Below are 15,601 nucleotides of genomic sequence, written 5' to 3' on the forward strand. Positions count from 1 at the left end.
CCATAGGGCTTCATAGACTCGCAGCTGGGAGGGAGGAACCTCCTCGGGTGTTTTGGGGGGGCTGCATTCATTGGATGAGGACCATTCTGACATCCTTGGAGTCCTCTCAGCCTGCCCTTTCTGAAGGACTATGGCAAGTATGCCTACTCGCGAGTAAACGCGTGATAAGGCTCACTTTCACTTTCCATAGGACTCCATGCATTTTTTCCTTCTGGTTTTTTGGCCATAACTTTTGAACAAAAGGAGCGATTCCAATTCTGTTTTTGCATTGCACTCCATTGGACATTCCACATCCAACGGTGTATGGCATGACGTGGTAGCTCCTAATGCCACAGTTTTAGCACGTCACCCCCCAGGGCGTGTCACCCAGTGCGGCCCGCACCCCTCTCTAAAAGTTAGGATTTGGCAATTCAGCCTGGCTTGTAGAAGAAGTTCCTACCTTAGAGCTTTGACTCTACAAAAAAGAAATGTTGTGCCTGTCATCATGTTCACTGGTTGCTGGTTAACAGAGCTGACACACAGAACTGCAAGTTCAAGATTGCAGGTCCTATATGCACTTTCCTTGGAGTAAGCCTCATTGAACACAGTGGGACTCATTTCTAAGTAAACATGCATAGGATTGTGCTATCAGGCAGTTTTTTGAATATTTGAGTCCCAGAGTGAAGTACTTGGGGCTCAGATATTCAGCATGAAGGGAGGACAGACCAGGTTAGACCCTGCACCCAAGTATGGAGATTCCTGACTCAGCTTCTGGTGCCTGGATGTGTGCCTAGCCTTTGGCTAAAGTCAGAGACTCTCATCAGTGGCATAGCTAAGGGGGTGCAGGGGGGTAGCAGTTGCACCGGGCATCAAGCTTTAGGGGGGAAAACAAGATGCGCTTGACACTAGTAACCAAAATTGTGAAAATCTTGGTATATATGATTAATACCATCATGTTATATATAATTGGAAAGGTAATTTAATGTAGAATGCAATGAGACAAACCCCATTGGAATATCTGTATTCTATCAAAAGTTATGGCTAATTAACCAGAAAATGAAAACACAATTGCCTTATAGAACAAAAAGTGGATTTTCTTAACGCAAAACTGATCTATGAGACTGACTGTTGTTCAAGAGGTGCCCCTCTTATGTTTAGTAAGAGAAGAATAACCATCCCTCTTCACCCCAATTCAGTGTCTCAAACCTATCAGGGGCACACTTTTTATTTATGTACTTAATTTGATTTTGTCTTAATTTGATTTTGTCTGATTTTGTCGGGGGGGGGGTAAAAATCTTCTTTGACCACAGATAGTAGATAGATGCCTTTTCACTTTTTGAAAAAACCCATATGTGACATCACTTCCGGTTGTGACATCACTTCTGGGGCAACATTTTGAGCTTGGCACCAGGCTACACGATCATTAGCTAGGCCACTGACTCTCATCTTCTACAAGTAATCACTTTACTTAGGGCTGTTCATTAGGTTAAATGCATAATTTTGTCTGGTATGTGTATATTAAGCTTAAAGCAGCCAAAGTGAGAAGGCAGCCAGAATAAGAATCATCATCATAGTGTACAGTGAGGGTTATTTAACTTTTTCCCCTAATGCTTCATTCTGGACAAAAATCGCCCCCTCCCAAACTACTGTGTGCCTCCAGAGAGAAACTACTGGCACCATGGCAGCTTCTCTCCTGAAACAATTATCAGCGGGGGTGAGGGCTCTGGGGGGCTGGCTGGGTCTTTAATCAGGTTGACAGTAAGAGGCGAAAGAGTTAAATACTCTCTCCTCACATGTGTCACAGTTCTGATGAGTGCTATTGAAGTAAAAAGAATACTGCTTCAAACTACGCATGCAACAGCCCTTATACATATAAACACAATTACATGTGTAGATCCTGAACCTGAAAACCAAGTAATAGCAACTGTCATACCCAAGTGAAGGGTAAAGAAAGTCACTGATAGGCCCTCAGGAATTTGCTTGCGTACCGGGCTGGCTCCGAGTAATGAGTGTCTTGGCTTTGCATTTAAACAATGTGTCCCATTGTACATCACAAAAACACTGGCCTGACTACATTCTCAATTATTGTCTCTGTATCTGCTCTTGAGCAGACTAAACTGGTCTGCAGCAAAGACATATGAGTGAGAGAAAGCAGTTGGAATAGAGGAGATAAGGAAGGGTATTCCTCCCCCAATTCTGGGGATATTTAACCCCCCAAAATGGGTATGCTTGGCTCAGTTGCTCTGCATTTATGTAGAAGAGCCATACCAATGTCCTTCCCATCCCAGGAGGTCACGGTCTTCAGCTTGAGTAGCAGTCATCTTTGACTCATTCAGTAGGTTTTCTCACATGCAGTCACAGAATCCCATTAGTTCATGTTCATTCCCTGGGATCTCCAGATAGGGATGGAAAAAGACCCTACCCTGAAATCAATGTAGCTAGATGGACCAACACTTGAACTTACAACACTTACAGCCCAATCCTATGCATGTCTACTCACAAGTAAGTACCATTGAATTACTCCCAGGAAGCATGCATAGGATTACAGCCTAAAACAGCTGCATGTGTTAATCTATGTTCTCTGTAATCTGCTCTTTCCCTTCTACAGCTACTGCTAAAGCCCTAGCCCAGAAGTTATAACCTGAAAGCAGTGTGCATAATCGAGCAGTTAGTGGTCCTTCATCCCACTGTATCTTACATTTCTGGTTAATTCTGAATGCTTCTGCTAAATTGCTTTTTCATTTGTTTCAGTGGTCTAGGTCTGGCCCAAGACCTCCTGCCCATTTGAATACGGTACTAAATGCTGCCCCTCCAATACCTGGTGATGTGCCAGCTTCTGCTCTTCCTACTCTGTGGACTGGAAAAGGAAGAGGAGAAGTCTTCCTTCCTCTTCCACTCTATCATCCTCTTACTTTTCCAATCAGGACATGGGATAATGAACAGCAGCAAAGGAGGTGAGTGGGTGGGTGCCCCCCTCTCCAGTCTGCTGCCTGAAGCAACTGCCTCAGTTGTCCGCATGGATGGGCTTCTGTGCTATGATCCCATCAATTCTGTCCTTAAGCCACTTGTGCCCAACGTTGCATATATGGGCCTGGGATCAAATGTGTACACCTGTGGACTGGGAGGATATGGGTTAAACCTTTTTCTAACAAGGATGGGGATGATATCCAGCATCTAGTCCTCACTTTGAATGTATTAATGGATAACTTTTACATACACATGTTCATCACTCAATTTTTGGCAAAACACATGAAACGTCTTGATTTGAAAGTTGCTTTCATTGATGCTGGATATTTGAGACATGTGCCTGCAGTCACCCCACTGTGATGATTAATTCCCATAAGTAAGTTATAATTTTGAGCTGCAGAATAAAGGAAGGAGGTACTTATTTACATAATTAACTTATGAAATGTGTGACACTAAATGGTATAATGGCTACTAGCTTGGATGGCTTGGATGGCTTAAAAATGTTTTACAAATCACTGGAGATCAGGTCTACTAATAGCTCTTTGTTATGTAACTAAACGGAAGAAATCATTTCTTGAGAGGCGGTATACCTCTGCACATATTAATAACATGCTTGGCCCTGGCATACTTCATTCCTTACTTAATCGCAATGATTCCCCCTCTGGGAGCTCTTAGTAGTTAACCAAAGAGAACATAGTGGCTATGAGAATGACCTGTTATTTATCTCCAAGTAGCCTCATATTTTTATTCGTTGCATGCTTATCAAAAAAAAGGAGAGCTTTCTCCCTTGCTAGATTTAATGTGCTCCCGTCAGCCGTACTTTTTGGGAGATTTTATAAGATAGCTCGTTCTGAAAAGCGATGCCCTTGTGGGCCGGGTTGTGTTGAGACCATTGTCCATTCCATTTTTTATTGTCCCTTCTACACCAAGATCCATCAAAGATATTTGAATCCTATACTGAGAACAAGAGGAGGACTTACAGACGTGGTAAGAATAAGCTACCTCCTAACTGATTCCTCTGTGGAAATAACAGACTCTGTGGCAACTTTCCTATATCAGCTCATTGAGTTGTGCAATGGAGAAGTTGATTTGTTATCTGGCTGACCAAATGTATATAGTGTAGATTTGTTTGTTTTATATGTCAATAAAGGATTCTACATCTATCTTCTCTCCAGCCTCTGACCAATCTACATTTGAATACAGGCTTGACTTTGACATGCTTGCTTTTTTAACAGTGGCTGGGTTGGGATCTTGATTGGTCCTTCTTAATCAGGACCATGACAGAGGCAGAGTTAACCCTACACACACACACACACACACACACAGAGAGAGAGAGAGAGAGAGAGAGAGAGGTCCCAAACAACATTGCCTTCCCATGCAGCTCATATGGTTTGGCCCTGAGTACCAGAAGCTGAAGACAAGTATCGGGAGATGGCTATCATGTTTCTACTCTCTGTTTGAGCTTCCGGTGGCATCTGATTAGTTGTAGCAAACAGAATTCTGGGCCTGATGGATTATCATCTGATATGGGAAGGCAGTTTTCTTATTTGAATGTAACAGCCAATGAGCAATTAGCCTCCCATGTGAAATTGCACTCGCTGCCCTCTGACCAAGTTATATCTCCTTTCTTTCTTGAGTTTTCTCACATCTATTGCTGTCTCCCATCTCTTCTACCAGCCTCCTTTCTATCCTCTTCTCTGATCTCCATGCTTTCTGTCATGCTCTTCCCTATGCATAGAAAACCTCCTCCCTCTTACTGATCAAGTCTTATCTACTCCAATTGGAAGCAGTTTTCCAAACAGACAGAGGTCTTTTCAGGTCTCCTTCCTTTAACTGGAAGTCTTGGGGATTCAGGCTGGGATATTCTGTGCTCGTTTTCTGCCCCATGTTCTTTAGCACAGTATATTATGCTAAACATGTTATGCCTACTGCTAACTGGGCAAGGAGGCATTTTTTCAAGTGATTTCCTCTTATATTTGGTAGGGGGAGCATAATTGTCCTTATTCACCCCACTTGATATGAACTGACAGATCAGAATGAAACCTTAAATGGGAACAAACTAATTTTCAGTCTTCCAGGGTTGTTTGCTGGTATTTCTCCTGCATCTTTTAGATAGTGAGCCCATTTGAGGCAGGTAGCCATTTAGTTATTTCACTTTCTCTTAAAACAATTTGTCAATTTTTGTTGTTGACAATTAGTATATAAATATTCTTATTAATAAACATTGAAAAGTAATGCTGATGCTGGCTGAAGTTTTTTTCTGCTTCATATGGAAGCCAGTAATCTGCAGTTCTCTTGCTTCTCAGCAGAGAAAGGCAGTTACAAGGGGGAAACTGCTAGTGGAGGGCTCAGAGAGCAGCATCCAGGGTGAAAGAAAGCAGGTCTTCCCCTGCCAACTTTATCATTGTTTGGCCATTTCAAGAGTAAAAGGCATGGTGTGGTGGCATCGCACAATAACAATAACAATAATAATAGGAAGAGAGTTGGATAAGAACATAAGAACAGCCCCACTGGATCAGGCCACAGGCCCATCTAGTCCAGCTTCCTGTCTCTCACAGTTGCCCACCAAATGCCCTAGGGAGCACACAAGACAACAAGAGACCTGCATCCTGGGGCCCTCCCTTGCAGCTGGTGTTCTGACATAGCCCAATGGGTCCAATGACTTAGGATGAATCCCTGGTGATGCATGCCCAATCAACCGCCACTATGAGGCAGGTCCCTGCAGGTTTTGATGTTGTCAGGTTGTTTTACATCCAATTGTAAACCATTGAACTGGTTAGAAGGATGTAGTCATTAGGTCCAAGAATGTCCCACCCATGTTTTCAGCTTTCCCCCAGGCTCATAGCATTTATGCTCTGCTGCTGGTTTTAAGGTTGCTAGAAATGTGTTTTGAACACATCATCCTGAAAATAAATCCCATCCATTTCAAGCCCAAGTCAAACAGCCTCAAGTACAAAAACATCACAAAGGAGAAGCATGGTTAGAGGTTCAGTTGTAATTAAATAGATGCCTTCCTGGAGCACATGGTAACCAGAATATCTCCCCATCAAAGGACTCACCCTGCCTCATTGTGAAAGAGGTAGCAGTTTATACACTGCTAATAGCTCCTGTCAACAGTTTCTTGATAGTGTTCTTCCCTGAGGGAATTGCAACTGCATAGTAAGCAGGCATGCTGCTGGGACACTCTTGATAACAGGTGTTATCTTTTCACTTAAAGCTATTCTCTTTACAAGAATATTCTCTTTTCACTTAAAAGAGTGAATTCTCTTTCACTTAAAGAGTGATTCTCTTTTCACTTAAAGAGAAAAGAGATTCTATTCTCTTTTCACTTAAAGCTGCCTGACCTCCAGGGTGTTACTGCCAGATTCTGTGGGGTAGAATGTTAATGTGTGCCATTTATATACAATTAATGAACACTAAACATCAGGCTGTTTGTATACATTTTGTTTGATGTTTTGAAGGAAAAAAGATATATTACTGAAAACTTTAACATTTCATTCAAACCAGTGTTTCTCAACCAGTGGTACTGGTCTCAACAGTGGTACTTTTAATATGTTTTTATATGTTGTTTAATATCTTTTTTAATATGTTGTTAGCCGCCCTGGGTCCCGTTAGGGAGAAGGGCGGGATAAAAATAAAGTTTTATTATTATTATTATTATTATTATTATTATTATTATTATTATTACTTGAGGTCCATCTGGTGGTACATGCGGGACCCCAGGACCCCTGCTGCCCAGCTGTGAGACCAGAAACATCACAACAAACAGTGGTAGAATGCTCCAAAGTATGCCTTTCCATGCTTGAAAAAGCCCTCCTGTCCACCCTGAGCCTCCTACTGGTGTTTGTTGTATTCCATCTGGCCTCCCAACTCAGAAGTAGCTGGGCTATTTGTAATGTCATCCCCAGTTACTTCTCATCAGGGTTGGGCAAATCCAGTGGGGCTTGACTTGAGTGGAGTCACCAAGTCACCACCCCCCAAAACTCAACTTGAAAAAGAGTCATAATGGGACACTTTCTGAGTCACCAAGTCACCCTTTAGTGATTCTAAAGGACTTGAGTTGAGACCCCCCCTTTAAAAAACCTGCTGCAGAAAGAACAGGGTTGCTGCTGGGGGGTGTGTGTGTATGTCAGAGTTCTCTTTAAACACTCCCCTGAAGTGGGAAATAGTGCGAGAGAGCAGGGACAGAAGCAGCAAGAGGGAGAAGCATCACATGCAGCAGCTGCTAGGCTTACCAGGATGATCCAGTCCTTTGCAGCCTTACTCAGAAGTAGTCCCACTTTAGTTGGTCATTCAAAGTGGCTTCCCCCCCCCCCCATGCAATGCAAAGCATGATCACTATGACCATCCCTACCTCCTCTCCCTCCCTGGGCTTCTCAAGCCAATTGTAAGGCAGGAACTCCCCATTGGCTCCTTCTCCTGCTCTCAGCCAATGAAAATATCAGAATGCCCATCCTTTGTCCAATGATCATCCTTTCCTACCTATCAGAGAAGGAAAAGAGAGCCCAGTCCCACCTCTCACAATTTATTGCAACATTAACCCTTTCCTGCCTCCCAGCTGAAACCTCTCTGCTGCTCTCTGCTGCTCTGTTGGAATGCTGCCCCATGAGGTTTTTCACATCTCAAAAATAGTAAGCAAGCACACCCAGACACAGGTAGACTTGAGTCAGCACATGTGGAGATGAGTGCCAAGTCAGGAGGGCCCTGACTCAAGTCTTTCAGAGTCTTCCACGTGTGCGACTCATGAATTGCTGAGTCAGTGAAAAACATGCATTTTTGCAACTCAAGTCTGAGTCACTGACTCAAGTTCCCGTCCCTGCTTCTCATGGTACTTCAAATAGGAGAACCATATTAAGTTGTACAGCAGAGGAAAAATGTTGGGGAGCACTGATTCAAACCATCAAAGTAATCCATTATTATCTATGCTGACAGCTTCAGAATAGGTTTTGTAAATGTGTGAACAGAAGTCACCTGTGTTCTAGCTAGACCTATGTTGAATGCCAGCCTGTTTAGATTACAGTATAAAGTTAACTTGTTGTTGATGTGACCCCAGACTTTCAAAAACTGCAGCTGACCAGGTCATTTGGTTGAAATCAGTGGGCCTTTGATTGTTGTACAATTGAGCAAATTAAACAGGTTTAAAATTAATACTCAAAAATGAAAGAGTCCTGCTTATGCCATCCAAGATGGAGGCACACATTGTATAAAGGCTACCATTTCCCCCTTTAAAATTGAAAACAGGAACCCAATCCTTTCCCCATGCATCTCTCCAACGTATTTTAAAGGGAAATAAGACTTATCTCTGCATGTGCAAAAGTGTAAAACCTTGCCCAGGTGCCTGAGACAGATCATGTGACATCACTTTTGGGAGGGGAAGCCCTACGAAGGAGAAGGAACAGGAGGTGTGAAGCCACCAGGGCCTCCTCTGTAAATACGGCGAAGCCTGAGGGCAGTCATGCATCCTTTTGGCTTAGCGCTTGGGGCAGATGTCCTTCAGGTTCCGCCCTAGTTACACTTCTGTGCATGTGCCCATCTTATCTGATACAAAGTGTCAGCTTTGTATGAGTTTTTGGGAGTTATCAGCAATCAAGTACAGCATGTCATTTAACACCCCTCAGATTTTTATCATCTACGTGAACTCTAAAAATGCCCATGAATCGGTCAATTGGGCTTCCACCTTTGCCCACGCTGAAAACAAAACTTTTTGACATGAGTCATTATACTTGCTAAATCCAGCTTCTGTCGCTGCAGTCCAGCCAGCTAGCACAAGCCGGAAACTGTCTGGATGTCAGAGTTAGTTTGATTTAAACAGAAATGGAAGCATCATTTCTAACCGAGAAATATTAGCTACAGTAAATTAAATTTAGTTAATATTTCATTAATATTAACTTGGATTGCTAAATAAACCATGTATTAACATAAATGCTAAAATTGTTCTCTTCCCCTCTAGGTTTGGCCACATGGAATTACCCAAGCGACCAGATTTGCCCCAAGGACCACAGACTGCTTATTCTTGGAATATGTACAGGTTCCATTGAGACTCTTTTATGTATGTCCATAGGTTTTCACGGCCAGCAATAATCCAACAATTTAACATTTCTGGGTGGGAAGACCACGGTTGTGTTCAAAGATTAAAATCCATGTTGTCAAAAAGTCCAATGTTTAGTTGTGTAACTTTTTTAGAATTTTGTCAGAGAATGAGCCTAGATAGGACTTGTTCTAGAAAGCAGTTAAGAAGCAGCATCCTCCAGGTGCCTAATGAGGAGTGCTTAACTCTTTTATGTTTTTTAATTTAAAATAAGTACACCAGTTTTCCAAAAACCAATGACAAGATTGCTATAATTTACCTTTCTGTAGAATTAGTTTAGTTTTTTCCCCTTTTGTGTAAACACCAGGAAAAAAAATCTAAAAACCAAGTCATTATTGATGCCTTGCTACTTGTTTTTCCTGAAAAATTGCCTGTTCTGCTCAATTCACAATGGGAGCTTTGCCTGATATTCCTAATGATATTCATTAACTTTGAGTCTGGCACTAGTCCCTGTGCCTAGAGACAAACAGGGTTGATCTTTGATGGGTCTCCAGCAACATTTATTCCAAGAGTTCAGAATGCTTTCAGAATCCTCAGCCCCACCTCCCAGGCAAGAGAATGACATCTAGTGTCTTCTGATGGAGAAATTGAGGTACAGTAGCACAAGAAACTTGTAATGCAGCATTTGAAATCATCAAGCCCCAGAGAACTTTGTAAAGTCTAGAACTTAAATTCCACTGGAACTGTAATTCCAAAACCAGCAGGCATCCTTTGCATCTTACTATCTTTCTGTGTCATTGTCCTGTGCAAAGAAAACTCAAACATGAGGGGAATACAAAACTTTGACATCATCATTGCTATCCATTAAGTTGAGCCACCACCAACTAAGGTAACATTCCTAACTTATTTTTCAAAATACAATCCATCTTTCCCTTGACTCACAGAAAAACAACATCTATTTTAAACGTATGTATTCTTACAAGGATCTGTGGAGAAGTTCCTTGTTGTTCCCAATTTTACAGACAGGGAATGGAGGCTACAATGTAGTGTCATTAAGCCTGAAGTCCCATAGCTGAGCTGAGATTGGAACATGCATCTCCCAGGAACAAATATAGTATCTCTGGCTCCTGCAGTACACAACATGCACACCACAACTATTAACTATTTCTCAGATTGCCAACTCTCCAGATTTAGCCTGGAGTGTCCAGGAATCAATATCTATCTCCAAATGACTACAGAAAGCAATCCTGAAAGATTTTAACAGGGGCCCAATATTCAATAATGTCGGAAAATAATATCCTGGAATAACTGTGATCAGCATTGGCAACCATACCTATACCAGTCTGGATCACTATTATACAAGCATCCAAAATTATGCTGAGGGGCTAGAAGAAGCACCCCTTGGAGAGAAGGATATTTCCCATTCTACTTCCTTGTCCTGTACCTCTTTCCATAGTTCCAGCTGTATTCCTCAGCCTGTACGTCTGCTTCTTCACCTCCTACTGGCTCTGGGTGCAACTGGTGGATGGAAGTCTCAACACTTTATTTGTTTCTTTAGGAGCCTTGGACTCATCACATTTGTGTTGACTTATTTGTTTTGCACTTCATCCTTGGTAATGATGATTGGTTGCTGGCCAAAGCCATCTAAGAGCTGATTGGCACTGCAAAAAAGGGGTGGGCTCTTCACCTCTGCCAAAACCACAAGGTTAAGAAGAAAATAGTCTGTTCAAAGGGTTTGACTGGGAAGGAGGAAATAATCCCTAAGGGGCATGTGGAGGCTGAGTTGTCCTTATGGAACTGTGGACGAGGCAGGAGTACTCAGTGAGGTCAACAGGCCCATAATATAAGAGGAATGCCTTTTTCCATACACTAGTATTTTTCTTTGCTGAAAATTCTTGAAAAGAGGAAGTAGCATATAAGAGAGCATTTCCTTTCCTCCCCACACATCAAGTTTGGAACATAATTTTCTTTAATAATTTCTCATGGCCGGCCAACATTGGCAGTGTGTCAAGTGCTGCCCCCCTTACTTGGTGATAGAGTGGCCTCTAGCCCTTCCACTCCGTGGTCTGGAAAAAGAAGAGGAGGTGGAACATTAGGGAGCGGATTGTGGTCAGCTGCAAGAGCACTGATTTCCAGCTTGTGGTCCATGAGACCCTGAGAAGTGGCCACCTTTGAGCACTTCAAGTATCTCACCGAGCAAGTGATCCCCCACAGACCACCAGAGAGGGTGGAGAACAGACTGTTTATAGCTGTCAATGAAGTATCAGCTGCAGCTGTGGGCAGTCCATTTTCTGCCATCTCTGGTAGTCCATGGGGGGGGGGGGCATTCACTTGGGAGATGCTTCCCCACAGAGCACTAAAGAGAGCAGACCACCTGCAGCCACAGCTGGCAACAAAAGCAACAACCCAGAAATCTTCTCTATAAATAATAAATCTAATAAAGCTCTAATAAATATTCTCTATTACAAATTTAATTGTATTTTTTGTAGGGGGGGTAGCGTGCTCCACGATAATTCCACTTTTTCCCTTAGTGGTCCATAAGCGCCTAAGCTTTGGGAACCGCTGTGCTAGAGTATCTAGCTGAATGCTGGAATGAGTGGTGATCTTGAAACCCCACACTCCAGCGTAATCATTTGCATGACACAGGAAGAAGGCCTGTTACCAGCTCAAGCCCCTTCACGCACATGAAAATAATTAAGCTACCTAAACAGTAGGAATGTAATAAGAGAGTTAGAGCCTTCATCCTGTTGAGGAGCACTGTTAATGAGCATCCTGTGATGAAGGAAACAGATAGGACTGGAAACCTTGCAACACGTGCAGCCACCAAGAATCTGTCTTATGACATTTGCGGGGAAGCGTAAAACTTGGATTGCTTGTGATGGGTGAGGTATAGCAACTCAGGCAAATTTGGAAACTGCTCAGTCACACTGTCTAAACAATCTGAGGTCATCCTGGAACACAACCTAAAGAGTTCATACCAAAGCACATGCCAAGCAGGATCTAGGCCAGAATAGCAAAGAGAGAGATATTGATACTAATATTGATATTGGTCACCCCTTAGTTTATCCCTCTTACCTGTTGTCTGGCTTTTAAAGAGAAATCCCTCAACAGAGTCACTTCAGGACACTAGACAGTAGCAAAAGTGAATTTTTTCAGATTCAGACTGAAAATTTTGCCCTCCTAGTGGGAAAAGAAGTTCCATTTTACAATTTTCTGAAAATCTGCCATCCCACCCAAGCTCTAGCATGGATGAATTAGGTGGTCAGGTGTTTCCTGAATGCTTAGTTGGAGACAGAAGCTGAAGCCATCTATTCGGTGGTGGGATTCAAATAAATTAACAACAGGTTCTATGTCCTAATGACAATGTCCGGTCCCCCCAGTATCCCCCATCAGGTGTCCAGTAGCCCCCCCCCCTGTATTCTCATCAATTATCCAGACACCCATGGGTACACATGGGACGGGGTCAGGCCTGCTTGGGTCGGGCTGTTTAGGGGAGGGGGGGTCAGGGTTGCATGGCAGAGGGGGTCAAGGCTGCTTGTGGGAAGGAGGGTCAGGGCTGCATGGGGGTCAGGGCTGCTTGTGGGAAGGGGGGTCAGGGTTGCATGGGTGAGGGGGTCAGGGCTGCTTGGGGGTCAGGGCTTCACGGGGTCAGGGTTGCATGGGAGAGAGGGTCAGGGCTTCATGGGGTCAGGGCTGCTTGTGGGAAGGGGAGTCACAAGTACCACCAGAAAGTACCACTCCAGGTACCTGTACAATTGGTTGAGAAACAGTGTCCTAGTCACTGGTCTCGCTGCCAGGCAGTCGATATCAGGAGGTCCCACAAGTACCACCAGAAAGTACCACTCAAATACCACTGGTGGTACCCGTACCACTGGTTGACAAACAATGTACGAGTGTAAATATGATAGTTTCACCCTCATACATTTCACTGCAGATACAATATTAATTAACTCATTTTTGCCCAGCCTACAGGTGTACACATTTGTTCCCTGCTGCAAATATGCAACATTGGGCAGAAATGGTGTAACTACTCAAAACATTCTCCTCCAATTAGCATGAACCGAACTCCTGAGGACTCTGTGAGATGAAACCAACTTCATCTGTATAAGTTATTATGCTGTAAAGAGGCATGACGCTACTCACATGGTTAATCTGAGTTTGCTTCACATGTTGTCTATATAGTTAAAATCAGAATACAAATGCCCCTTTAACCATAGATTAAGGGACACCCCAGATTTTAAAAAATGAGGAAAAATACTGTGCCTACCACCAGATGCATAAAAATACAATTAACACCCTGAGGCAACTCTGAGTATAATTCAAGGATGCTCAAAGGAGCCAATCCCCTTCTGCATTTCATTAACAAAACTCTCCCCCACAGCTATTGCTGGAGAAGGAAGATGCCTGCAATAGTAACAGGACTGGGTGGTGTGTGTGTGTGGGTCAGTCACCTAGAGTGAGGCACAAGAAGCAGTCTCCCTCCCACTGCTCAGCCCTTCTGCAAATCAATGGGGGGGGTTAAATGGGGCTAATGGAGCCCACCCCAAGAGCTGACAGGAGCAGGGGTGGGGGAGGAAGCCCAAGAGGAGCCTGCGGGGTGCTGCTACCTGCCTACTGCAGAAGACAAGTAGGGACTCTGCTCCTCTCCTCAGCGCGTTGCCCTAGTGAGGAGGAGGAAGGCAGCTGCCCGTGTGAGGCGCCCGCCCTTCCCAACTGCTGTGGCTTCCCCTCCTCCTTCTCCTAGGAGAGGAGCCGGCCAGGCGGGCAACGCAAAGCAGAGCAGAGTGGGGGAAGCCGCAGTCCCCTGAGGGAGCAGGCAGGGCTCTCCTTCGCCAGAGGGTTTCAGAAGTCAGTCCCATTCTACTCAATGGGGCTTACTCCCAGGGAAGTGTGGACAGGATTGGTAGCCTCACAGCCCCAGCCTAGCCAATGGGGCTTTCCACCCCATAGCATCCTCCCCTGGGCAGCTGTGTGCGTGCTGACCCCGATGGTGTGCATCTCAGGCTGCAATCCTGTCTACACTTACCTGGGAGCAAGCCCCACTGACTATAAGGGGGCTTACTTCTGAGTAGGTATGCTTAAGCTGGGGCTCTCAGTTCTCCCTGGGAAGAAGCCTGAGAAGATGCACTGGTGGGAAGTTTGCCTCTCCCGCTCCCAGCCCTCCCCTTCCCCCCCCAGGTGCCCCCAGAGCCACTTCCTTTGCTCACCTCCGCCAGCCGGCCAGCCAGCCAGCCAGCCAGCGCCCTCTGCCTGCCTGCCTCCCTCCCTCCCAGCACTGGGACTCCCCAGTGGGTCCCAGCGCTGCTCGCGGGGGTCCCTCTGGCGTGGGGGGAGCCGTGGCTGCCTCCAGCTGGACCCCGCGCAGGCTGCAGGCGCCTCTGCGAGGAGTGCAGCGTGGGAGGCGCAGGGGCGCGTGGCAGCAGCCTTGGGTGGCGCTGGGCGGAGCGGGCTGGGGGCACAGCATCCCGCGGGGCTGCCCCAGCCCAGGGGGAGCCGAGAGACCCACCTCTGCCCAGGGTGAGCGGCTGCCGGAGCAGCAGGCTGGAGAGCGAATGGAGAGGGTGGCGCTTCGGAGGGGGCGCAGGAGCAGCCACGCTGTATGTTGTGTGTGTGTCCCGTCCAGCTCAAGCCAGGGGCAACCCCACTAGCAACAGCTCGTGCGCGCTGCAGAGCTGGCGCCCGCCAACAGCCCTACAGGCTGGCAGGCGGGGCGGGGCTTGAGAGGTGCTCCGGAGCCTGCGCCGTGGGCAGGTGCAGCGAGGCTCTCACAGGGACCTGTCAAGGCGCGAGCTCCCCGGCGCGCCTGCACGAGGCCACATGGTGCGCAGCTGCCGCTGGCCGCTCCAGCCCCTGTGAGCAGCGCAGCCGGCGCTCTTTAACAAACGGTTCGCAGAACCAAGACCTACAATAAGAAACGGTTCTACAGAATAGGCGCGAACCGGCTGAATCCCACTACTGCATCTATCCCATCAGGGCTTCTGTGTCATTTTCCAGTTGTTATAAAGTGGAGATAATAAGCATTCTATGTCAACAGAGCTGTCCTGTAATGTGCCCTGTGTACTGGCCGTCTCTAGTGAGGTTGCTTGCTGTATAGTCTTCATCAGTGCTGTTGCCAAGTTGTTGGGGGATGCCATACTCTTTACAGACACAGTTTGGACTAGTTAAAACCATGCCAGTGAAAACGAATTTATATTTTGGCTAGATTAAAATCAACTTTGGAGGTTGGGGTCTGAATCGCCAGACAATCCAGGTAGGTAGTCCATAAGTATACAGTATGTGTTCAGTACATTGGGTGATGCATAACAACATCTCCCATGTTAGTAGAAGAAATAAAGAAGTAAAAAGTGGCTCTTGAAGCCCGAAGGGGTAATGCTTTGCGGAAATGGCATGAAATGATTAAGATTTAATTACAGTTTATTAAAAAGACAAAATAATTCATTCTGTCCTTGGCTTCCGTGATATGTTTGCTTTTTAGTCATATGGTCACATTAAGCCATGCTGGGGCCATAAGCTATGTCAGGGCCAAGAGGCCCCATACATTATCTCTGCCCCCCCCCCATTTATTATTTTAACAGAAAGGGCAGAAAAAATAATATTTTATAATATTTGCACGTATTCATATATGAA

General features: G+C 45.2%; 1 protein-coding gene across 1 annotated transcript in view; it reads right to left on the reverse strand.

Moving 5' to 3' along the window:
- LOC136644858 (aldehyde dehydrogenase family 3 member B1-like) overlaps positions 1-14,438 on the reverse strand; it is a 39,049-nt gene extending 24,611 nt beyond the window's left edge. The window contains exon 1 of the mRNA XM_066621051.1: positions 14,182-14,438. Coding sequence (XP_066477148.1) covers positions 14,182-14,438 — 257 coding nt within the window. The remainder of the gene's footprint in view (positions 1-14,181) is intronic.
- Positions 14,439-15,601: the final 1,163 nt, after the last annotated feature.

Source organism: Tiliqua scincoides, chromosome 1 (genome assembly GCF_035046505.1).
Source record: "Tiliqua scincoides isolate rTilSci1 chromosome 1, rTilSci1.hap2, whole genome shotgun sequence".
Taxonomy (NCBI): Eukaryota; Metazoa; Chordata; class Lepidosauria; order Squamata; family Scincidae; genus Tiliqua; species Tiliqua scincoides.